Source organism: Protopterus annectens, chromosome 14.part0 (genome assembly GCF_019279795.1).
Source record: "Protopterus annectens isolate FY-2018-M chromosome 14.part0, PAN1.0, whole genome shotgun sequence".
In the NCBI taxonomy this organism is placed as follows: Eukaryota; Metazoa; Chordata; order Ceratodontiformes; family Protopteridae; genus Protopterus; species Protopterus annectens.
In genome coordinates this window covers 293,542,537-293,568,134 of record NC_056748.1, presented here as the reverse complement: position 1 = coordinate 293,568,134, position 25,598 = coordinate 293,542,537, and the positions used below count along the sequence as shown (strand labels likewise).

The 25,598-nt window shown below is 36.6% G+C and overlaps 1 protein-coding gene across 1 annotated transcript in view; it reads right to left on the bottom strand.

Annotated features, from left to right (window-relative positions):
• The window catches only part of CPXM2 (carboxypeptidase X, M14 family member 2), a 1,728,300-nt gene that overhangs the window by 726,910 nt on the left and 975,792 nt on the right, over positions 1 to 25,598 (bottom strand). The window contains exon 7 of the mRNA XM_044056018.1: positions 1,311 to 1,399. Within this exon, the coding sequence (XP_043911953.1) occupies positions 1,311 to 1,399 (89 nt within the window). The remainder of the gene's footprint in view (positions 1 to 1,310; positions 1,400 to 25,598) is intronic.

Below are 25,598 nucleotides of genomic sequence, written 5' to 3'. Positions count from 1 at the left end.
GCACCCAACCTTCCACAGAAGGCTTGTACACACACGCATGCACTCATGCCTAGGGCCAGTTTAGAGTATCCAATCCATCTACAGCATGCCTTTGAAATGTGGGAGGAAACCGGAGCACCCGGAGAAAACCAACACGACCACAGGGAGGACATGCAGACTCCGCACAGAAGGCACCCCAACCGAAGATCGAACTGGAGAACCTCTTGCTGTGAGGCAGCAATGCTAACCACTGCACCAGCGTGGCCGCCCTAGGAAACTTCCTTTAGAACAATTTATGATATTGTCTCCATAGGACTGGTCCCAGAAAATGCTCACTTTTCTCATTCAAAAGTGGCACTTGTAAACAACAGCAGAGGCTAGGAAACTGAAAGAGTAAAATGCTCCTCATTGAATTATGTATTGTGGGTCATTCTGGGCTGATTTTAACTCTTGTTTAGCTAAGCTATGTAAGGATGTAGCCTTCCTCTTGCTACACACACACACACACACACACACACACACACACACACACACACACACACACACACACACACACACCTACACCTACACACACACCTGTGTACATTAACAAATTAACAGCTGTGTACATTAACAAATCCTTCCATTCTATATTAATATTTTAAAGTTCCATTACGAATCCTCTATGTGCAAAAGCTAAGAATGTGACACCTAGGCAGCATTTGCTCATATTATATGATCCCAAGTACTCAGAAACTCATTTCAGAAACAGTCAAACTCATGTCCAATGCAAACAAATGCAAAATTATTTGAAAACTCCAGGGCTCCTGCACTTCATAGAAAAAAAGACGTACTGATGTACATTATAAAGCCTATCTTGTTCTTTTTACAGCAGGTTATGAGACTGGATAACATTGAAAGACACATATAAGTCATAGGGGCTCAGACATATTTGTTGCAAACAAAAGTAATGCGAGCAGCATAAAACTTGCTGTTATGTCAGAGAAAACCTGTTACGCTCAGTGGTCTGACCAACTGGGTGATATGAGCAGATGACTATAAAGTAGTTTCTAAGTATAACAATCTGATTGACTAGATGACAAACTCTATACAAACATGTTTTAAATGGACAGCAACACATCATAAATTATTTCATTAAGACACATATGATTTCTTGAGGAGCTTGTCAATCTGACATGACAACAGTTAGAGGTACTGCAGTAGCAGTGAGAATACATTTATGCTACATCCATTATACTACAAAAATTGCATATTGATTCTAAGAATGCAAATATTTTTAAGGGCTCATTTAACTTGTAGTATAAAAGACAGCTTTTGGTTTAAGAGCTTACCTGTCTCATTTCTTTGTAATTATGATGTCTGAAATCCAAATTATCTGTAGTTGTGATTTCATTTCTTCGATGGTAATAGTTATTAGCATCTGGAAAAAATAACACCAAATGTTTTTCTGTCTCTCTAGGATAGGTTAACAAAAAGAATGTATATCACATAATATGATTGCACTGCTTTAGAGATTCCAATCTATTAGCAAATATCTGTGCAATATTTTGTGCAAATTAATTTTGCTGCAAATATTTATAATTGTTACTGAGATCAGGCATATTGCAGACACATCATTATTAAAACATCATTCTGCAAATTTCACTTTCCAATTTTTTCAAATATGTTTGTTTTCCCTACTTATTAGCAAGTTTCTATCAAGCATTGCTTATAACCATTATTGTTCCTTTCATGTGCAATATTTTAAGGAATTATGTGCCTTTGAAATATTTCATAAGTCGGTTAAATAAACTAAGAAGAAAAACTGCAAAAACCCAGAGGCGTCAGTTTTGCTACTGGTTATGGACAAATAATAATAGAAAATACACCAGATCAAAGATAATGTATATAAAATCCTAAATGATCCAAACCACGAAAGGATTAGCCACCTGACTTGTCATGAAAAGAAAAACAAACTTTGAAGGGCATAAATTAAAAAATTCTGATACAGAAATGGTGAAAAATATGTCTAAATGCAAACTTCCATATGAAAAGTCTCCCACATGTGTTCATTCCAGTATAATTCTAAATGTCTCAGCAGCCACTGATTTTTTCCATATGCAAGGATGAAAACATTCCAAACTGAAAAAAAAGTCTAATTTTGCCATCCAAGAGTTAATACTGGAGTTCTGTGGAGCTTCAGCTTACAGTACTCTTACAACTCTTAAAACTTCAAAAGAGACCACAGCTCTCTCTGTTCTGAGTCAGGCAGATTTTTTTCCCTCCCTCCCACCCATTTAAGTTTGAGCTCTTATATAGGACTGTCAAGACCAGTCCAGGAGAGTCTCAAGACCCACACACACACTATAGACCCAGTCTCACATAGTACCATCACTCCATCAAATCATACTGATAAACAATCTACACAAACCAAAAACTCCACCAAAACAGACACCCAAACAACAACACAACCACCCAAACACCCACCCAACACATAACCACCACAGACAAACACAACACCTTCACACACCAACCTCACAGTCAGAGTGTCAAACAGTCACAGCCCTTAAGGCCAAACAACAACACAGACACACTGACCAGACTGAGACACCAGATCTCACAGTAAAGGACCAGGTCACAGTAAAGCCGAGGAGAAGGTCAAGGTAAGCTGCCTGTAGGGGCTAGAATCCAGGTCATAACGCAATCACTCGGGTCTCTCAACGTTGGGTACAGCAGTAAACCAGTCATTGTCAACCTGGGTAAGACTACATGAAAAGAGACCCTGAGGGATTATCTGAAGATAGAGGAGGCTCTACCCTGACAGCCAGGCAGTAGCAGGTGACCCTGAACCAAGAATGATGCCTACATTCAGAGATGAGATGACTTTAATAGATAGATAAGATGATTTTAACAATTGGCTTAAAAGGGGATCCATGTATGTCTTCAGGGGAATCAATGTCTGTCTGCCTGGGACTGCTTCCACAAGCCACTGCAAGGCACCTGTCACCCACCTGTCACCCTGGGATGGGATATTAGCTACAGCTCTTGCCCCCATAGGCCCTTTTAGGCTAGGCTCAAATTCTAAACAACCCACCACCCTAGAAAACAAAAAAAAAAAACTAAATGTGATGCTGCTCCAGAAGTCTAAAGTCTAAATCTCAAATGCCTTTTCGAGGCCCTTCTCAGTATGGAGACACGTGATGTCTGTGCAGTGACAGAAACCTGGTTCAAGGCTCATATTCATCAAAACCCACACACCTCAAGACTGGTGGCATCCGATGCATCGAGACCATCCAGGTGCAATTAACCAACCATAAGACTACTTCCATAAATTGTAGTGCATGTTTAGGCCACCTCCTCACAAACAGGAACCTCACATGGCCTTCTGAAAACACTAGAGGGATAAATGTATCACCAAACACTATCATACTAGGTGACTTCACTACCCTAATATAGACTGGGAACACTACTCCAATCATAAGGCCTTCTTATTAGAAACCTGGGAGGGAGGAAACTCCCAGAGCTCTCAGAACTAGTTCAAAATCATGTGTGAGTACAAGATCCACCTACCTACAGACATTGCCAACTGGCTGGCTGTCAGGTGCAAACTCTCCCCCTCCCCCCCCCAAAAGGATATATCTATACCAGCGCCCCCCCCCAAACATCTCCTCCGCCCAAGTGAGAACTGCTCTCTCCAAAGCAAAACACAATTAGCTTGACAAGCCTTATCTGCAAAGCCATGGAGAGGATCATAATGGACCTCATAAATAATACAATACCACTCGGTATCATTGAAAAAACATCAGCTTAAATGTTAACCCATACATCACAAGATGGATGGGCTGGGTAACTGGGTTGAGAACAGACAGGGAGGTCAGAGTTGCTGGCCGCCATGTCAGACTCAAGCCTGTCACAAGTGGTGTACCACAGGGGGGCAGTCCTGGCCCCACTCTGTTTTGCATCATCTTTTTTCAAGTACAAGCAAACACAGGAGGGTTATGACTGCAATGCATCATCATACGAAAAAAAAAACAAGGTTACCCCTCTACTACCAAGGTGGCAATCCCACTGAGCACAGAAGAAGTTATCAGGGACCTGGGGACCCAGGTTGATAGTAGTCTGTCATAGACCTTCTACATTGCCCACCTTATCATGAAGGGATTCTCATCTAGATCAAGGGAGGTCATAGTCTCCCTATACTCATCACTCATCAGACCAATGATTGAGTACAATGCCCCATTCGAATGTATCTGACCCGACACTTGCAGCAGCTGGAGGGATAAAGGGTCTCAAACATCTGTCCTATGCTGCCCGACTGAAAGAACTCCAGCTCTCCAGGTGACCTTTGCCTAACAACATAAGGCCCATGTCAAACCCAGATTTGATGAATATGCTTCACCTCAAAAATCTAGATCCGTCAGAGTCACAAGGGCAGGAGACTTAAATAAACGACACGGCTATTAATAGGACGTGCTGGAGGGATAGATTCATCACCCAAAGACTCTATGCTGTGGAATAAAAATCCCGGTATATGTGAGGCAGAGCACCTCGCTGGCCTTGTTCAAGAGAAATCTTGACCAATGGATGGGTATGGCTAGGCTTGTAAATGCCCTCGGGCAGATAGCCTAGTATGAACCTATGAACCTATGAACCTAAGTTTGTTTTATTATTGTTCAGTCATGTACAATGGAGTAAATGTTCAGTGCGTCAGTGTTTTGACATTATCAGACTCATAGCCTCATAGGAAACCATCTAGGAGTCTGTATCTTGTGAGTTTGTGATGAAAGACTCTTACTAAATGCATCAGGAGAACAAGCTGACCAAATCATATTTGGAGATTGCTCCAGGCAATTGTATCAGCATAGAAAAACAGCTGCTTTAAAATAAGAATTGAATTTGTCAATATTCAAGCTCAAATTACAGTTGTGAGTTATTTTTCCTTGTAGCTAAGCTTTGAGAGGGAAGTGTAATACAAAGTGACAATAAGGGCTTTTTATTATTTGCAGGTTTAAATGACAATAGTAAGTCTTCCTTGTAACACATATAATATGCTGAATGTAACCAGAGTTATTCAAGCCTCATGCTATATGGCAAAAGTCTAGCAGCAGTACATTACTAATGTGAAATACTTCTGGGACCTTTCTAGTCATCATATATTTCCTAGAGAGTATGTGCAGAAAACCACAAACTATTCAGTTTGAGATATTATTATAACCTTGTGCAATGATATCCTCACCTTCTCATCTAAATGTAAAGAATGCTTTTGTTAATATGAAAAAAATGTTACCTAATGCTAAAATTTTCTTCAAAGTTAATTTTAATATCATTTATAATTGTCAGTGAACAAACCATCTTATTTTAGAAGCTCATTATTAACTAAACAGTGGATGTAATTGAATATAACTGTCAAAGTGCATAACAAAATCGATTCTTGTGGATAAACTCTATACTCAATTGTTATTTGTCCAAGTATATTACTGATCTGTAGTATATTGGAAGTCCAGCTGATTATTAAATAAGTAGATAGGGCAACTTTACTGTCACTGGTACTTATGTATGCTTAACTTCTGACATTGTGGTTATAAGTGGTAAATTAAAAACAACACAAGGATAGAGCTCTGAGGGACTTCCCTAAAATACTAAACAATAAACTTAATTGCAGCAATGCAGATGTCAACATGAAGAAAGAGTAACACATTTATTATTGTATGAAGTGGAGTGGTGCTTGTGATGGGTCCCTACTCTGGGCCAGCAATCAGAGATATAATCCTCACCACTTACTCTGGTGAGGGATGGTCATTAAGAGCAAAGATAAAATGGATTCACACAGTATTTTAAGATGCAGCTCCCTGCACCAAGCATAATTTGCCTTAAGAGCACACAGCGAGCACATTCCAAACCTGAGGCTGGCCTATTCTTCTTTCTCCGGATCTACACAAAACTTCACACTGATAACTTTAGAGCTCTGTTTCCCTTTCCCCAGTAGCTGACACACACTTGGATATTTAATTTTCACATACACATGGGAAATGCTGGCACAAATTTACTAGCTGTTCCCTTTCCTGCCCAATTTCTGAGGTAATCATGCTGCTATCAGTCAGCTACCCTAAGGCTTTTTCAAAGGGTACTCAAATATACTGTGTAACATTAATGCTAATACAAATAGTAGGGTGTGACCAAAGCATCAAGGCTTTCAGGAGCAGCCACATTGTCACGAAAACAAGCATAAATACTCTTAAGATGTTAAACATATTCTCTAAAGGACCAGCCAAAATGAAAGGTATGAATATTTAATAATGTATATCATAAAAGAGAAAACAGGAGAATACTGAATACAGTAAACAATAGAGTTTCAACCACAGAGACATTAGAAATAAAACAGTTGGGTGTTTCTCACAGATGCAGAAAACAATACTAAACTCTTCTCACTAAATGTCCCTGACTGACTAAAGCATTACTGTACCCTGACTACTTACTAAAGCAAGGCAGCTGATGTGTGCTGAGTGTCTTACCACAGCAAAAGTCAGACAATGTCTGTCCTTGTCTGTGTGGATGTGAGAGATATATATCCTGTCAGAAATCTTTCTTGTCAGGTTTCAAAGTGCTGCTGCAAGATTTACAAATAAACCAGATGCTGGTTACTGAATGACATCAACTCTGGTCACCCGACTCTGGTACAGTACACACAAAGGCTTTGCTAAGATGGCAGCATCTAAAAGCTATAACAAAATTTCAAACTTTCCACCTTTCCAGGGTTCTCTGATAAACATAAACATTTGATCAGTTACAACAACACAACCTAATATACATACATCCATTCTTTCTGTCCAGCAGGACCTACTGTTGATGCATTTTTAACACAACCATCTGTACAAATCAGTGTGATAGTCAACATAAAATTCTTTACAAAACTCCAACTAGCTATGTTGGCATATGTCAGTGCTGGCTGGTGACATCAAATCAAAAGGGGGGCTGCAGGAGACAGTTGAATGGGTGGAGCCATTGGGAAGGGGTGTGGTCAACTAGAAAGGGGGTGGGGCTATGCTAAAACATGCAAAAACTGGGACTTTATATGCTGCCCTGGGTGCCAAACCATCATTATGAAAGTCCAATCAAGACAAAATGAATTGTAGAAGAAAAAAACATATTTCAATGCATTGGGTACATGACAGCTTTCTTAATATCTAGATGGAAAGGAAAAAGTTGAGAGGCATGAAAAAATAAATTACTTTTTAAATACATTACTGGAATGCCAGGCAAAATCAAGTATAAAAAAACAAGCAGCACTCAACTCAAACCACTTCTCCTTGCACTGCAGTTCTAATTATAATTTATATTCAGCTTTATAAAATTACCAAGTAACATGCTGAAAGTAGCAATGTCTGTGATACCCCCACTTGTAAAAATGTTATTTATCCATAAAAGACCTGCTGCCTGACTAGAACTATCTACTTGTTTCATGGGGAAAACATGATCAAGGTAAAAAATGAACAGCAAACAAGAAACAAGCTCAAGGTAAATTGCTTAAAGGATTACTGCACAGGTTATGGACCACACATGATTGATTAGCATTCTGTTTAGTTTACGGATAAAGCCGGTAAAGATGACTGCAAGTCTCCAACAAATCTAATGAGCTTCTGAAAATACTGTAATCCTGTCCTTTATTACAAATACTGTCATATGCATTTCAATACCTAAGATTTATATGCTATCTAGTTATGTAAATATCTTCTGCATGACAACAACAAAAAAGCTTTCAATGTTGGTAATTCTTTAACAGTATGCTTATTAAAGATTATTTGCATCTTACAGTCTCAGAAAAGCTTACCTGATGGTTATTGTAGCATTGCTAACAAAAAGCAGAGCAACAGGCACTGCAACAACATGCATTTTCTGAATAAGAAGTAGTATAAATCAACAGTATAAAAATATGACAGAAAACCAGAACATTCTGCAAAATCAAGGACAGATGAATAGCTACTGTAGTACTTTTGTCTACCTTGGATGGGAGGATACTCTGTACACTTACACTACATAACTGCTCCTTGCCTGGCTTGGACACATCCAGAGTCACTATGTGGGGGAGTGGGGTGCAAGAAGTATATCACAATTTGAAATGTCTCTGGCTGACTGTGATGGCCTCTCTGGCACATTTGTCATACCTCTCAGTCTCAGATCAAGAAATCTGGACAAAGCCATAAACAGAAGTGGGACAAAGGCCCAAGAATAAGGACAATTTTTAAATATTGCTCTTATAAACTTAGAAATATAATAGAATAGTATGAATTTTCTGAAGGGTATGAAATCTGAAACTCAAATATTTGTCATTATTTTCTAACTTTAATCTTTAATGATTTGCCACTAATTTGCCAGAAAAAACACAATTTTATGAAAAACAGACCAAAAATGTGATGCAAAAATATAAAATAGCCACACAATACACCTGGGAACCTGTCAAAGAAAGGACACTTTTTAAAATGTTAGTACTGCTAACTTGAGCAGCTGACAAATTAGTGAATCTACATGCATTTCTGAAATTAAATGTAATCTATAACTCTGATCATTACAATTATTTATTAATTTTAAACCCTCCATGGTTTCTTCCAAATTTGCCATTTTGTGGAGGGATTATTAGGGGAGAGCAACATTTTGAGCCAAAATCAGTGACAGTTGAGAGGTTTGGATATACCTAATTCTACAAAGTGATTTATTTCCTCGTACCTCTCAATGCAGGAAATCTGGACAAGGACAAGTATATTGGGGAACATACAAACATTACTAAAAATTGCTCTTGTATAAACTTAGTTGACAGAACAACAGGTCTTGCTTTAGCATGCATTTTTCTGAAGAGTATGAAGTCTGAAACTCAATGTATATCATTATTTAGTGACTTCATTCCTAAATGGTTTACCAGAAAACCACACATTTTATGAGAAACAAACCAAAAATAAGAAGCAAAAATGTATTCATTCTGCAAAAACCTGGACAGTTAAGAGTTATAGTTCAGCTGGGGCTGTCTTAAGTTTGCAGCCCTTCCTCCTCACAAAATGATGGCCAAATGGGGTCTCCTCCCTGCAGCTATTCCAATGTCCCATTACTTTGCTATTTCGCCCCATTTACCATAAACACTGTAATGTGCATACTGCTTTACTTCTACGATGATTTGGATTTCATTTAAAAGTTTTATTTTACAGCACAAACACAAATAGACATCTGCTAAACAAAGCAATGCAGTCTCACAATGAAAATAGACTTAGCATTAAAACTTCTTTGTCCTTGAAACTCACATTCATTGAAACAGCATCAAAACACACATTCCAAGAAAATACATCTGGCCAGTGGCAGATAAATATCAACGTTGGCCTGTTTTCAAAGCATAGGCCCCTTGCACAGGAAACATACTTGTGTTCTTTGATATACCTTCCTGATTGTATTAAATTATATTCTTTGTATAATACAGTACAGTTGTTAGACGGTGTTTTAAATTTATTGTTTTGAACATTTTTCCAGTAAACAATGAAATAAAATGGATGCACCAATAATGACAAAACTGCCTAGCTCAGAACATTTCCATCATAAAAGTCTACTCAAACTTCTACAATCTACCAGTATCAGTAAATATGCACTGCTAAAGTAAAAGTAATCTAAGTAATTCCACACTAAAGAGATCTGTAACTAATGAACAGGTTGCTGCTAACAAACAACTTTATATTTCATTGTTTCATCTACAAATAAAGTGCCCATTGCCCTTGATGAATACATTGCCTGTGTTACATAAAAAAAATAAGCTAGTAATATTGCAGTAGGGAATGGATGGCAAACTGATAACAGGTTCATCATTACTAGGTATCTCCGCCAAGGAAGACATTCTCAGGACTGCAGCATCCACCCGCTTTAAAAGTATAACACAGTACAGTATCAGCAATGCATCTCTATAAAGTGGGAGTAGAACTCACAGCCTTCTACATCTAAAGCAAGTACACTATCTGTTGTGCTATTAACAATGCAAGCAGACTCAGCATAAGCATCACTAAACTTCTCTTCAAACTCTCAGCTCCTTCTAAAATCCACTCGACACTCAAATGTATCTCTCAACTTTGAAGCACAAGAAATCTGGAAAAAGCCAAAATTTATTGAGGGGAGGACAAAGGCCCAAAAACTAGGGTCACATTTTAAGCACTGCTTGTAGAATCTTGAAAAGTTGCTAGAATAAAATGCTGTGTTATCACCATGCATTTCACTGCCAAGTCTTAAACCCAGGACCCTGTGCACTAGAGTCAGAGCAACATACCACTATGTCAAATCAGCTGTTTCTTGAAAGACAGATAGACTGAAATTTAAATGGCTATCGTTTAGTAAATTCAGTTCTCGCCATAGCTGTCAACATCTTAGCACAAAACACCTAGGCAAACTGAATAATGGGGTAATACAGCTCCCAAACATATTCAGTGAATTCATTTCTCATCATAGCTGTCAACCTCTTAGCATAAAAAACCTGGACAAAGCCAATACTGGGGGAATACAGCACAAAAATAGGAACAACTTTCAATATTGATCTTATAAACAGAAAATTGCTAGAATAAAACATTTTGTGTTACCATATACTTTCTGAAGAAGATGAAGTCTAAAATTCAAATGCCTGTCATTATTTGGTGAATTCTAAATCCAGAAAACCACAAATTTCAGACGGACTAAAATATGAGGCAAAAAATTCACAAGTGGTGATGAGTAGGGAATCCAAGCTCTTGCTACCTGCCCCCAAGGTACAGGGTTTGAGTCTAGCCACCAGGTATATTTCCTGAGTGTACACACACACTCCTGCCTGCATTGCTCTTGTTTTGTTTTTCTTCCCTGTCATCCTGGAAAAAACTGCTCTAATATTTCACACTATTCCTCCCACATCTTGATATTCATATCAGCTACAGTTGGAATACCTACAATTGCCATTTTGCTTGTTATTTATTTCTTTTACAAGATGTCTGCAAAAGTTGTAATTAATTTAATAACAGAAATCTTCAATTGTTCTAAAACCTTATGACTAAAAATCAGGTGTTATAGCCTGGATAAAAAAAATCAATCCTGTTTAATGGCTCAAAATCTTTAATAAAAATTCATAATCAATCCACAGCAATTAGTGGTAGAGCAACATGAACCTGTTTTCAGCTAAGAAATATGTTTTACTAGGTATACAAAACAAGATTAATCTGGTTTAAGTAGATCATCAGTAAATTTTCTTGTAGAATACAAGGGCCATCTGGAAATGCATCAAACTCGAAAATGTATTACTTGTAGCAAAAACAAAGAACCGTCACAGGGATTCACCATACACAAATTATGTAGCTAAAATATGGAAGTTTACCTAACATAAAACACATTTTCCTCCCAGAACAATGCAAGATACAATTTAAAAAAAGTTATTTCAAGGGACATGCAATTAATTTATTCAATTTCACTTTAACGTCATGACACTTTCTACAACCCAGCTTCACTGCACTACTATAACCTATTCAGCTATATACTAGCTAATTTAATTTTATTTTCTTTACATCTTCCTTTCTATCCAGTAACTAACCTCATTTCAACCACCTTAACTTATTGCTCATACTATGTGTTTCACAATTTTGTTTCCCTGTACTCATATTTTCTAAACAAATGATAAACATTGTGTTAACTAGATAATCCTGTCTTTATAACATTTTTGGGTTAAAATGATTTAGTATCTTTTAACTGAAATACAGCAGACCACTCTTGTAAAACAATGTCTGCAGCTGCTATATGTTTGCATGCATATTTTTATATATTTCAATGTTGCCATTGTGTTACATCGTTCAACTATTATGGAGCCTTTCTTACATGGAACCAATAAAAAGAGACAATTATTCCTTTAGGCTTTCCTGGTTTAAAACGCACACACACACTCACACACACACACACACACACACACACACACACACACACACACAGACACACACACACACACACACACAGACACACACACACTCCATTGCAAAATGCTAGCTCCAACCATTTGTTGCAGTTCTGCACTAAATGCTTCCATTCACACACCATACCTGCATTAAATTCTTCCATTGCTCATCCTTTCCTGCACTAAATATCCCGCAAGAAGTTCTTCCCCTTCTCACGAGAGTAAGCTGCTACTCAGCCTGCAGATGTTGCAGTCTGATCCCTTTCCAGTCTATGCAGTTGTAACTGCACAGACTTCTGGGATCTCTGCATTTCAATGCTTTCTTCCTAATCTGGACACTCTCAGTAGCAATCTGGATTCTGTGTGCATGCTCTGGACTGGTTCACTAGCAGTCCGGATATCGGGAAATACTGTGAGCATGCATGCACGAAGGTCCAGGAATTGTGTTTGTTTTTTTTTTTATTTTATTTTATTTTATTCATTTTTTAATTTTATTTTTTTTGTTTGTTTTTTTTATTTTATTTTATTTCTTTGTTTACAGCTGGGAGGGCTGCAGTCCTGCAGTCCAATAGCACAGGCCACCCCTGGCATATCTACACATGTACTGCCTACTCTCCCTGGCACAGATGGCACTACCTGATAACATCACAGTGCTGAATGCATTTGTTGGTCTAAATAAATTATATCTGTGGGTATGCCATTGTTAACAGCTCAGGACTACAGAACTGATACATTTGATATAGGAAGAACACACCCAGCAATAACAAAAAAAAATAATTTTATACTCACTGAAGGACAGAAACATAAATATATATATATATAATTTTCCAAAAATACTAATGCTATGGTCAAACAAAGGGTTATATTTCTATAATACTGTGTTTCAGTAAAATACATTTCCAATTGTTCAACGGCTTTCCAGTGAGATAAGATAAGAGTGGTTATTGCCTTGCTGGTATGTGAAATTGTACAATATATACAAAATATGCATGTCACATTTTATGAAATTTAAAAACAAATATAAATCTAGAAAACTTTGCCTCTTAAACTGTAACAGTGACAGAAATCTTCTTTAAGAATCTAATGGTTGCCTATAGGTCACACAACATTTAAAATATTAATGCTGATATTAAAAGATCTGTTGTAACAAATAAATATTTATAACACTGTATGCTCTCCTATAGCCACCACAGTTTAATACCATTTTCACTACCACCCATTGCTTGTACAGTCCATTGGAAAGTGATAATATCGCACTCCATTTTTGCTTCATTAAGATAAATATGGAAATGTCATATTTTGTAACATTCTGAAATAGCTGTTCAGTAAAGCTCTTGCCCATCCTTACTAAGGAGTACTAACCATTAATCCTACAACTTACATTACAATAAATCCTTTTTCATAATGCTATCACTAAGCAAGACTGTCCGACACACTTTACATTCAAAATCACAAATGCCCTGCACTAACACTGTCCCCTTCCCTAGCCTGTACTCTAACCATAACCCACAAAACTTGCACAGACACTCGTTCACTATTACTGAAGCTTTTGGTACTGTCAGTACATAACAAGGAAAATAGAGTTACAGACTCCCTGATTGTTTGGTAACCAAGAATTTCTGTAATGCTATCACGTTTCTGTTGCTTGCTATCCTTTTTGTATTAATCATGTATCTGTCTATCTATCTATCTATCTACATAGATAACTTTAAAATAATTTAATTATATATTTGGTAAATTGTATACCTTGCCATACAGTTTTTTGTTTTGTATTACTGGAGCTTTCCTCCATGGGTCTCTGCTGAAAAGTGTTTGGCTTCCTCCCCATTCAGTCTATCCCAGTAAACAAATGCACTACCAACAGCCAGTTAAGCAGCAGCAGCTCATGCTATAGGACTGCAGCTCCCCCCCAGCTATAGAAAGAAGAAGAAAAAAACAGAAAATACACAAAATAACTCTGCACATGCTTGCACAGGATGGGACTGAGGATGCTAGTACAGCTGCAGATGGACTCAGGAGAACACTGACTAACTGAGAACACTGAATTTGTGTGTGTGTGTGTCTGTGTGTGTGTGTGTGTGTGTGTGTGTGTGTGTGTGTGTGTGTGTGTGTGTGTGTGTGTGTAATGCCCCAGTTGCTATATATTGGTGGCTAGAGAGAATGCAGAATACATGGTACATGGTGGTGGGTAGAGAATACCTCAGGCTTGAACCCTGTACCTTGGGTGCAGGTGGCAAGAGCCTAAATTCCCTATCCACCACCATTTGTAAAACATTTGCAGATTTTTGTCTCATATTTGTTTTGTTCTGTTCCTCATAAAATCTGTGGTTTCTATATTTTTGTTTCTTTACACAGTCAGTATTACAGTGGTAGCATTGTTACCTGACAGCTACAGGTTCTCTGGTTTGATTATTGGCTGGGGTGCCTTCTGTGTGGAGTCTGCATGTCCTCCCTGTGTTTGTATGGGTTTCCTCTGGGTACTCTGGTGTTCTCCTATCTTACAAAGACATGTGTCTGGAGTGTTTCTCTCTGGGCTTCTGCTGAAAATTGGCTTTTGTTCCAAGTCAGACATTCCTGGTTAACAAATGTTAAATAAATAAAAATGGCAGGCATTTGAATTTCAGACTTTATATTTTCCAGAAAGTACATAGTAACACAAAACCTTTTATTCTAGCAATTTTCTAAGTTTATAAGATATATATTTGAAATTTGTCCCTATTTTTTGGAACTGTATTCCTCCATTATTGGCTTCAGCCAGGTTTTTTGTGCTAAGGTTGAGAGCTATGGTGAAAACTGAATTCACCGAATATGTTTGGGGGCTGTATTCCCCCATTACTGGTGTTGTCCATGTGTTTTTGCTAAGAGGTTGAGAGCTATGTTGAGAACTGAATTCAATAAATATGTTTGGGGGCTGTATTCCCACATTATTGGCTTTGTTCAGGTATTTTGTGCTAAGAGGTTGACAGCTATGGTGAAAACTGAATTCACTAAATGGTAGCCATTTAAGTTTCAGTCTTCCTCTCTTTCACAAAACAGCTGATTTGGCATAGTGGTATGTAGCTTTGACTGTTTTGCACAGGCTTTTGGGTTCAAGACATGGCAGTGAAATGTATGGTGGTAACACAGCATTTTATTCTAGCAAATTTCCAACATTATACAAGAAATGTTTAAATGTTTCCCTGTTTTTTGGAATTTTGTCCCCCCCCAATAAATGTTGGCTTTTTCCAGATTTCTTGTGCTGCAAATTTCAGAGATACAGCTGAATGTCGAGTAGATTTTACAAGGAGCTGAGAACTGCAAGGGAACAAAAGTTTAGTGCTGCTTATGTGGAGTCTGCTTGCATTATTAATAGCACAATAGGTAGTGTACTTGCTTTTGATGTAGATGGCTGTGGGTTCTACTCCCACAAGTAGGTAGATCCATTGCTGATACTATACTGTATTGTAAAGAGGGTGGATGCTGCAGTACTTTTTGGCAAAGATACCTAGTAACTATGAACCTGTTATCAGTTTGCCATCCATTCCCTATTGCAATATTACTAGCTTATCATTTTTTTAATGTAACATAGGCAATTTATTCCTCAAGGGCAACAAACACTTTATTTGCAGATGAAACAATGGAATATAAAGTTGTTTGCTAGCAGCAACCTCTTCATTAGTTACAGATCTCTTTAATGTGGAATTATTTAGATGACTTTTACTTCTTCAGAGATTGTGCATATTTACTGATACTGGTGGACTGTAGAAGTTTGAGTAGACTTTTATGATGGAAATGTTCTGAATTAGGCAGTTTTGTCATTATTGGTGCATGCATTTTGTTTCATTGTTTACTGGAAAAATGTTCTAAACAATAAATTTAAAATGCCCTCTAACAACTGTACTGTATTGTACAAGGAATATAATTTAATACAATCTGGAAGGTGTATCAGAGAGCATGTGTATGTTTCGTGTGCAAGGGGCCTATGATTTGAAAGCCCAAAGTTAATCTTTATCTGCCACTGGCAAAATGTATTTTCTTTGAATGTGGGTTTCAATGCTGTTTCAATGAATGTGAGTTTCAAGGCCAGAGAAGTTTTGATGCTGTCTATTTTCATTGTGAGACTGCATTGCTTTGTTTAGCAGATATCTATTAGTGTTTGTGCTGTAAATGCAAAATAAAAATTTCAAATGAAATCCAAATCATCGCAGAAATAAAGCAGTATGCACATTACAGTGTTTATGGTAAATGGGGCGAAATAATCAAGGAATGGGACATTGGAATGGCTGCAGTGGAAAGGCCCCATTTGGCCATAATTTTGTGAGGGGGAAGGGTTGCAAACTTAGACAGCCCCTGCTGAACTATAACTCTTAACTCTCCAGATTTTTGCAGAATGAATATATTTTTTCTTCTTATTTTTGATTTGTTCCTCATAAAATGTGTCGTTTTCTGGCAAATCATTTAGGAATGAAGTCACCAAATAATGACAGACATTGAGTTTCGGATGTCATAACCCTCAGAAAAGTGCATGCTAAAGCAAAACCTGTTATTCTGTCAACTGTCTAAGTTTATACAAGAGCAATTATTAGTACTGTTTGCATGTTCCTCAATATATTTGACCTAGTCCAGATTTCCTGCATTAAGAGGTACATGCAAATAAATCAGTTTATAGAATTAGGAATATACAAACCTCTCAACTGCCCCCAATTTTGGCTCAAAATGTTGCTCTCCCCCTAATAATCCATCCGCAAAATGGCAATTTTGGAAGAAAACGTGGAGAGTTTACAATTATACATAACTGTAATGATCAGAGTTATGGATTACTTTTATTTCAGAAATGCATGTAGATTTTATTATTTTATCAGCTGCTCAAGTTAACAGTACTAATATGAAAAAGTGTCTCTTCTTTGACAGGTTCCCAACTGTATTGTGTGGCAATTTTATATTTTTGCATCACATTTTTGGTTCGTTTTTCATAAAATTGTGTTTTTTTGGCAAATTAGTGGCAAATCATTAAAGACTGAAGTTAGAAAACAATGGCACTGGGAGACCTTTGAGTTTCAGATTTCATACCCTTCAGAAAATTCATACTAATGCAAGACCTACTACTATTCTATTATCTTTCTAAATTTATAAGAGCAATATGTAAAAAATGTCCTTATTTTTGGGCCTTTGTCCCACTTCTGTGTACAGCTTTGTCCAGATTTCTTGCTCTGAGGTTGAGAGGTATGAGTGTCAGAGCCATCACCATCAGCCAGAGACATTTCAAATTGTGACATACTTGTTGCACCCCACTCCCCCATGTAGTGACTCTGGATGTGTCCAACTAAAGCAAGGAGCAGTTATGCAGTGTAAGTGTGCAGAGTATTCCCCCATCCAAGGTAGACACAAGTACGACAGTGGCTTTTCATCTGTCCTTGATTTTGCAGAATGTTCTGGTTTTCTGTTATGTTTTTATACTGTTGATTTATGCTTCATATTATTCAGAAAATGCATGCTGTTGCAGTGCCCTTTTGCTTTGTGTTTAAGTAGCAATGTTTTAATGACCATCAGGTAAGCTTGTTGGAGATTGTAAGATGCAAGTAAGCTTTAATAAGCGTACTGTTAAAGAATTACCAGCATTGAAAGCCTTTTTGTTGTTGCCATTCAGAAGATATTTACATAACTGGATAACGTATAAGTCTTAGGTATTGAAATGCATATGACAGTATTTGTAATAAAGGACAGGATTTCATTATTTTCAGAAGCTCATTACATTTGTTGGAGACTTGCAGTCATCTCTGCATGCTTTACCCGTAAACTAAACAGAATGCCAATCTATCATGGGTGGTCCATAACCTGTGTAGTACTCCTTCAAGAAATTTATCTTGAGCGTGTTCCTTGTTTGCTGTTCATTTTTTATGTTGATCATGTCTTCCCCATGAAACAAGTAAGTAGTTGTCAGGCAGCAGGTCTTTTTTGGATAAGAAACATTTTTGCAAGTGGGGGTACCACAGAGTTTGTTACATTCAGCATGTTACTTGGTACTTTTATAAAGCTGAATATAAATTATAATTAGAACTGCAGTAAAAGGAGAAGTGGTTTGAGTTGAGTGCTGCTTGTTTGTTTTTTTATACTTGATTTTGACTGGCTTTCCAGTAACATATTTAAAAAGTAATTTATTTTTTCATGCCTCACAACCTTTTTGTTTCCATCTAGATATTAAGCAAGCTGTCATGTAGCCAATGCATTGAAATATTTTTTCTTCTACACTTAATTTTTTCTTGATTGGACTCTCGCAATGACTGTTTGGCACCCAGGGCAGCGTATTTAATTAAAGTTCCATTTGTTGTGGTTTTGAGCATAGCTCCACCCCTTCCTAGTTGGCCTCACGCCTTCCCATTGTCCCCACCCATTCAGCTGTCTTCTGCAGTCCCCCTTTAATTTGAAGTCACCAGCCACCACTGCAGTTAAGGCAGCCAATGTACAAATAAAACACCATTATAAAAAGTACAGCTAATAAACACAGCACAGAGTGAACAGAACAGAAAAGAGCAAATTAGCTAATGCGTTTTTCCTTTTATTCAATGCACAGTATTTCAGAGAGTGCACTGCTAAATCACTAATTACCATAAACCAAATGCAGAAAGTCTAATGTCAAAAGTCTGGCAGCATATACGGCTGAAATATAAAATATTGAGTATACTGTTGTGTAAAATATACTGAAATGTCAGATATCAGAAGTGTCATTCTGTTATCTTGCAATACTACAAAACTTGACAACATTCTGTCAATTTGAATTCAACCATAACTTCAAATGAAAATATCTTTGTAGTGCTTCAAGATATCCTTATGACATTTTCCATACACGACCCTTGATTATCCCACTTTCATATTATTTTGTACATCTTAATTCCTTTTAGGAAAGTAGGTAAAATAATCACAAATATGGCATGCCTCTCAGAGCATGTAAAATAGGCATATTGTTATAAATAAAATGACAATTTTTTTCCTCAGGAAAAGGATATTACTTTTGGCTCTCATTTCATAAAAACATATAAATAATGTAAGACTGATGCATACAGATTTTTATGGCTTGAAATAAAATGTATCTTAAGCCCCCCCAACACACACATACAACATAAAAACAGGAGTTTTTCAGCAGGGGGTAAAATATCTTCCACCTGCAAAGAAAGAAAAATATTAATCAACTGGGAAAACTGTCACTTCATGAGGAACAGATTTGCTGCATAAGAATTCTTGCAATCAGGAAACAAACTCACAGAATGTGCATTAGGTCAGTTGAGAATTCAGAGTAATCAAGTACGTATAACTTGTTTAAAATATGGTACTTAAAACAGTTGAGCACTTTTGCCCTTAATTGGGCTTTATCATATTTAATTCCAGTTGACATGACATGTGGTATTTATATGTTTTTACACAAAGTTCGTTGTCAATTCACTCAAGGTCTCGCATATGACATAAGGAGCACTTTCATGTCTCACATATAACGTATTGTAATTTTAAGTACTTTAATGAGGAATGAGGGCAACTTAACTGAAAGTAAGTCTCATAGTTTAGTAAATAATTAGGCTGTTTGCATAACCATGCTACAAAATGCAACCTTCCTCCCCCGAGGAATTTCTGGGCAGGTCAATCTTGAATTTGAGTTGGCTACCTCAGGTGAAAACATAGCATTGTAGTCTTGACATTTTACAAGTGAAACATATTTTACTGCTGAAATATATATTTTTTATTGTGACATAATAAGAACTTAGTACACATATAATGCAGACATTATTTTACCTGTCTTTTTATGCAGAAGTCAAATCTCCCCAACACACACATGCATAGGTAGAAACAAAGTATATAGTGCTTGAGTATGACAACATAACTCCTCTGAAATGCTGAATTTACTGTCAGTACATAAGAAGTGAAGTTTGCAATAAAACTATTCAATGAATTCTAATATCCATTGATACAAACACACAAGAACAGAAATATTTCTGATTTATATGGCACAGAATGCCTTTGTAAATACCCCAAAACCACAGCAGCAAGAAGTAATATCCAAAAAACAACAGGCAGGAACCACTCAAAAAATAAAATAAAAAGACTTTATTATCTCTAGCGACTCAGCTAAGAACACAGCCTTCAAGGAGTACTAAAAATTGTATTTGCAAACTCATTTTAAATACACCCACCAGTAAAGCAATAAAACAATTAACCAATAAAAATGCACACATAGTCAAATCAGTAACCTCCAATTATAATCTGTGTTAAGACCTGAGGGAAATAAAGTACCAAACTTGAGAATATACAATATACAATAATTTTTTTTCTGAATAAAAATTAACTTACTCTCTTTCCAGAATTGTTGCTTTTAAACCATTAGGGTCTGAACTATGGTATTGTGCAAAATGTTGTGCAATAGGGCTTTCAATCTTTTCCTTTTTGATATTTCTAATATGTTCTTGTAATCTAGTTTTAAACTTTCTTTTACTCTCCCCAAAGTAGGTTAAACCACATGGACACTGCAGGCCATAAATAATGGCCTCAATATCACAATTATATACGTTTAAAGAATGAAAGGGGATCCCATTAATATGAGAAAATGTCACACAGGATGTAGTCTTCATTCTGCATTAGGTAACAAAATGTTGCTTTGATTGATGAAATATAAGCAATAATATGCTAATTCACCTAAAGCATTTTATGTTAACAATTTCAGGTGCTTTCTTGGTGTCATTGGAATATTTCACCTCGAAGAGGGTATTTCACCATAGTCATGGTATCAAATACATATAATAGTCACATTGCATTTTGACAGACAGTATCCTTCCAACAAACCATATCAATGCACATTCAGAAGTCATCCTATAACTAGCCTTTTTAAGATATCACCTACCCCAACATATGATACCCTATTCTGTATATGTCTAATGTCTCACTGAGAAAAAAAAATGGAAATATAATGATCATAGTAACATATCTCAACTTGCTACTGTTAGAGACACACTGCCCCAAGTCAAGACATTTCTGTTTTATTCAACAATAATTGTAATGCAGACATTAAATTTCATGTGCAGCATACCTTTTCACCCTTGCCAGGAAAGAACTTCCATCATATGTATGTACCACTAACTCCTGATTTATAAGGAATGTGAAAGAAACAGTGAGGACAGTAATTTACTTAAACTGCTGCTCATAGATACATATGTGTGTGTTCTCTCCAGCCAAATTAGTCATATCCAGGAACATTTTGGATGAATCATGTTAACTGCCTTTTGCTTTCAAGCACTGCCTACTAAACCAAATTAAGATAGCACTCTCTGTGCATTTTTTCTAGTGTGTGATTGTGAAAGAAAATGAGAAAGGCATTGTGACCTACGTAATGAATTTCAAACTATTGCTCTTATAAGTATGCACTGCCATTAGGCCGACTAGAACCATATAACTGGCCTGAATTTTCAAACACAACCTGCATCCCAACCTCCTTAAAAGGTAGCCCCATTGTCATTGTTCAACTCTGTTGTTTGATCATTTTTCTGTGTTTATTTTTCATCACAACATTCTAATGTATTACCTCCTGTGAAATGTGGTCACCCAAAGTGGCAAAGTACAGTCACAGTAATGTATCTGCACTTATGGCTCAGGGCACACCACTCTGTGTCAGTTTCCATAAAATTAAATAAAAAGAAAATGAATGCAAGTGTATTGTGCTTTGGGCAATGCATGCTGTTCCAAATGGCAAAAAATATTGACTTATTCCCAGAAAAAAAAGAAAGAACAAATGATAACAGTAATTAAACTATATTACAGCTTTTGTATTCTATGATGCATACCTACCACACCACCACCAAGCCACAGCAATGTTTTTTGAACCAATGTAAGTCTAACCATCCTTTAGATTCTTCAGCATTCTTCCTCACATACAAATAGCCATTCTAGCAATTGTTTGTAGTATTTTGTTGCCAAAACTATATAAACATACCCCCTGTAATGCATTTCAAGTTGTTGCTAGATCAAACCTTGACTCCATGTTGACTGCAGTAAAATTAAATAATTAAAATAACTCTATTCTGCTGTTACTACTGCCCACAGATCTATCTGGCTTCCTGCTAGAAAAAAGTATACCCTGAAGATAACTTTGTCCCAGAAGATACCAGTATCTGTAGTTCTCAGTAGTCTCTTGTCAAATGACTGTAGATCGCTAATAAAGTAGTGCAATCAGATGGTGAGGCCAGCTGATAATAAGTGCAAAAAATGTATATTAATAGGACATGGGTTGACTGCTATGTTTGTGGAGCACAGGTAAAACATCATATAACTAAGTAGCATAAGATCTCAATTCTAGATGAAATTTCCCATTGATTTTAATGGGAAATCACAGTTGTATTACTTGGCTATTACAATTAATGTAAGAGACAATTATCCAGATATATTTTTGGAAGATATAATGCTTATTTTTTATGTTAAGATCTATCTTAGAATAAAACAGATACACCAAACACAGAGAGAAACTGGCATCCACAATATTGGTACAATGCTGTGGTGTGGAATTAAATCATAACTTGCTGTTAAAGTATTATGTCTTAGATGATGGGATGTCTTCTGACACGTATATAATCTGGAACAAAAATTATCAACTTTATCCTAGGACAGCACATCCTTGCTAGTATACATGTTTTACTCATGTCATTTCCTAGATGCCCTTGTAGCATATGTACTAATCCTATCACTAGGTTACCAAAAGACTTGGTCACCAATAGTTAGCATATTATTTTCTCTTTCTCTATAATTTCTCAGTATACAAATTCATTCTGTAACTCAAAGTATGGCTAGGAAGTAGGAGCATTCTGCTTAGCATCTTCCCATATAGTTAGATATATCATCCCTTATTCTGCTCAAATGTCATTTTCCCACTGTGCCCTGTTTACATTTACTAAGCTTAATAGAAGTTCAGTGAACTCTGGGACTTCCTCAAGATCAGCATTTCATGAAGAAGTACAAAGTGTTTCCTCCCAGTCCAACATAATCACTTTCACCTCAGGGTCTAATTCTTCTCCTAGAAAAGGCAAATTAGTCAGTATTTCTCAGTGTCAGTTGCTATTTTTACCTTCATTTTTCTTTTTCACTTTCCTTGTGAACTTTATGTACAAAACTGTTTTTCTAATGCTAAGAGTTACTGCATTTTTGGTTTAGCAGAAATATCATGTGGGCCCTTGTCACGTTTAGTTTATCTCATGTTATATACCACATTCTCATTGTCTTTGTCATCTCTGTGTGGCATACTAACAGCAAATGCACAACTCTTTCAACCCCTTTCTCTTCTTTGAGTTTCTCTCTTAAAAAAACATTAATCTTTAGTTTTTCTATTTTCTTTTTTACAAATATACACTGCATACAGCCTTCCCTATCTAAGGCTTTTGACATAACAACAAAAGTGGGGTGGGGATGCTAAACACGTACTATTTCTCCCTCTTTAACTACCATGGTGAAATCTGCCCTGCAGTTACATTTCTTCCTCTCAGAATCCATCTGTTTCTTAGAACTTTCAATTCTTGGGGCTTTCTATTACAGCTTGATTGAAAGTTTAGAATTCATTTCAAGTAGTAAAGTGTCCATACTTCCTAATTTTATTTTATAAGAACAACTCCTTTCAGTGATTATCTCCTTTATTTTCCTTTCTGCTAGTTAGTTCAACTGCCTGCTTTACAACATTTTAAGCCTGATATGGCAATTTTACTCCAAGCTTTGCAACACTTCCAAATTCCATTTTAGTTTGAAAGGGGCTGTCCTCCTACTGGTTCTGATGAAAATGAATTGTGACATAACTTTTCAAATGTGTGGGATCATCTTCTCTTTGTATTTCTATATCTTTTTTTATCTATAGAGCTTTGATTTTTACTTTATTCTCACACTAATTTGTGTGTGTCTGGTGCTGGTGACTTGCCCCTTTTTCTGTGTTAAGGTGAGACACACACACACACACACACACACACACACACACACACACACACACACACACACACACCAGTAGTGTAGTTTAGCAAAGCACTCAGTTTACATTCCTTTCACAGTTGTTTAAAATGAGAAATATATTTCCCTATTATTATGCCATGTGTTAAACAGTGCAACTGCAGCAACTAGCTGAACTACCTTTCCCAAACAGAGTTTGCACTTGTATAATATAATATTATTACTTGTTGCCATGAATGCATACCACTTTTATTGCTTTGTTACTACAATTTTTTCTTACATATGTTCTGCTTTTTTGTAGGTATTACCATACTGCCTTATTCTAATAATCCTTATAGTTCCTTGACATCAGTTAAGACATAGCTCTAAGTCTACCTGGTAATTGCAGAATAAAAAAATGCAGTTTCAGACATTCTAAAAGATAATTTATAGTTTTAATTACTTTGTCATAATTTCAATTTTCACTCTTCTTACATTGTTGACATCACTAGTACAAAATTTAGCTATGCAAACCCCTTTTCCACATTTAGAGCTTTATTGGTTCATAGATTCATACTAGGCTATTGGCAACCAAGGTCTTTATAAGCCTAGCTATGTAATACAACCCATTTTTGTCCCCAAATACCATAGCCATCTATATGGTGTGTGTACATGTGTATTGAGGCAGCTAAGGGTTTTATGGTAGGTATATTAGTTGGGAATTATTTTAATTGCTGTCAACATCTGTCCATCAGAAGGAGAGTATGTCTGCAGGTCTTGCATTTTATTTGTTAACAACATTTAGCACATGTTTTACTACAAGTCTGCAGTGTTCAGATTTATTTATTTTATTTATTTATTTTATTTTATATTTGTTTACCGGGCTAGTCTAGCTGGATACATATCCATTTTCAGCAGAGGCCCGGGGAGAAAAGCTCCATGCACAAATACATTAAGGCATTAAAAACTTAGAAAAAATGACTAGCTTAAATTATAGAGCATAATATGTAAAGAAAGTAAATTTTGTGAATACTGTACAGAGACATTAGAGTAGATTTTGGAGATAAACATGTCTTAATTCAATAGAGGGGATACAAATACAATCAGGCAACAGTTAAACATAGTAATTAAGCATCAACATTCATTTGAGAGAAAAAATAAAAACCAATAAGTAAGAAAAAGAAAAATAGAGACTAGGAAGGACAAAATGCAGGTAAGAAGGGGTTAGTAGTTGATAGTCAATGACTCTCAAGGTGGGGTATTTGTTATAAAGCATGAGATGGGGGGGGGAGAAAAAGTGAAGAGTATTTTTCAATCAGGCTTTGAGCAGGGACAAAGCCATTGTCTTTTTAGGTAATGTTTGAGGTGTTTCTTAAAGAGTTGTGTAGATGAGAGAGAAGTGAGTGTATTTGGAAGCTTATTCCAGATTCTACCAACAACATTGGAAAAGAGTGAATCTCCTGCTTTGTTATTAGATATATTGTTGGCAATCTGTAACTTATTATCTGAGTGTAGTGTTGTAAGATTTTTGTATGGGGAGATCAGATTAGATAGGATAGGGGTGTTGATGGGGTGGTGCAGAATTTTTTGTGCAATCAGTAGTTGATTGTATTGTAGTTGGTTTTGTAGTTCTAACCAACTGAGTTGTTGAAGGTTGAGACAGTGGTGGGTTCTATAAGGGGAGCCAGTGGCAAATCTAGTAATATTATTGCAGCTAGTTTCCAGTTTGGAAAGGTTAAGCTTAGATAGATTGGTATAAATGGCAGATGCATAGAACAGGGTAGAACTAAGCTGAGTC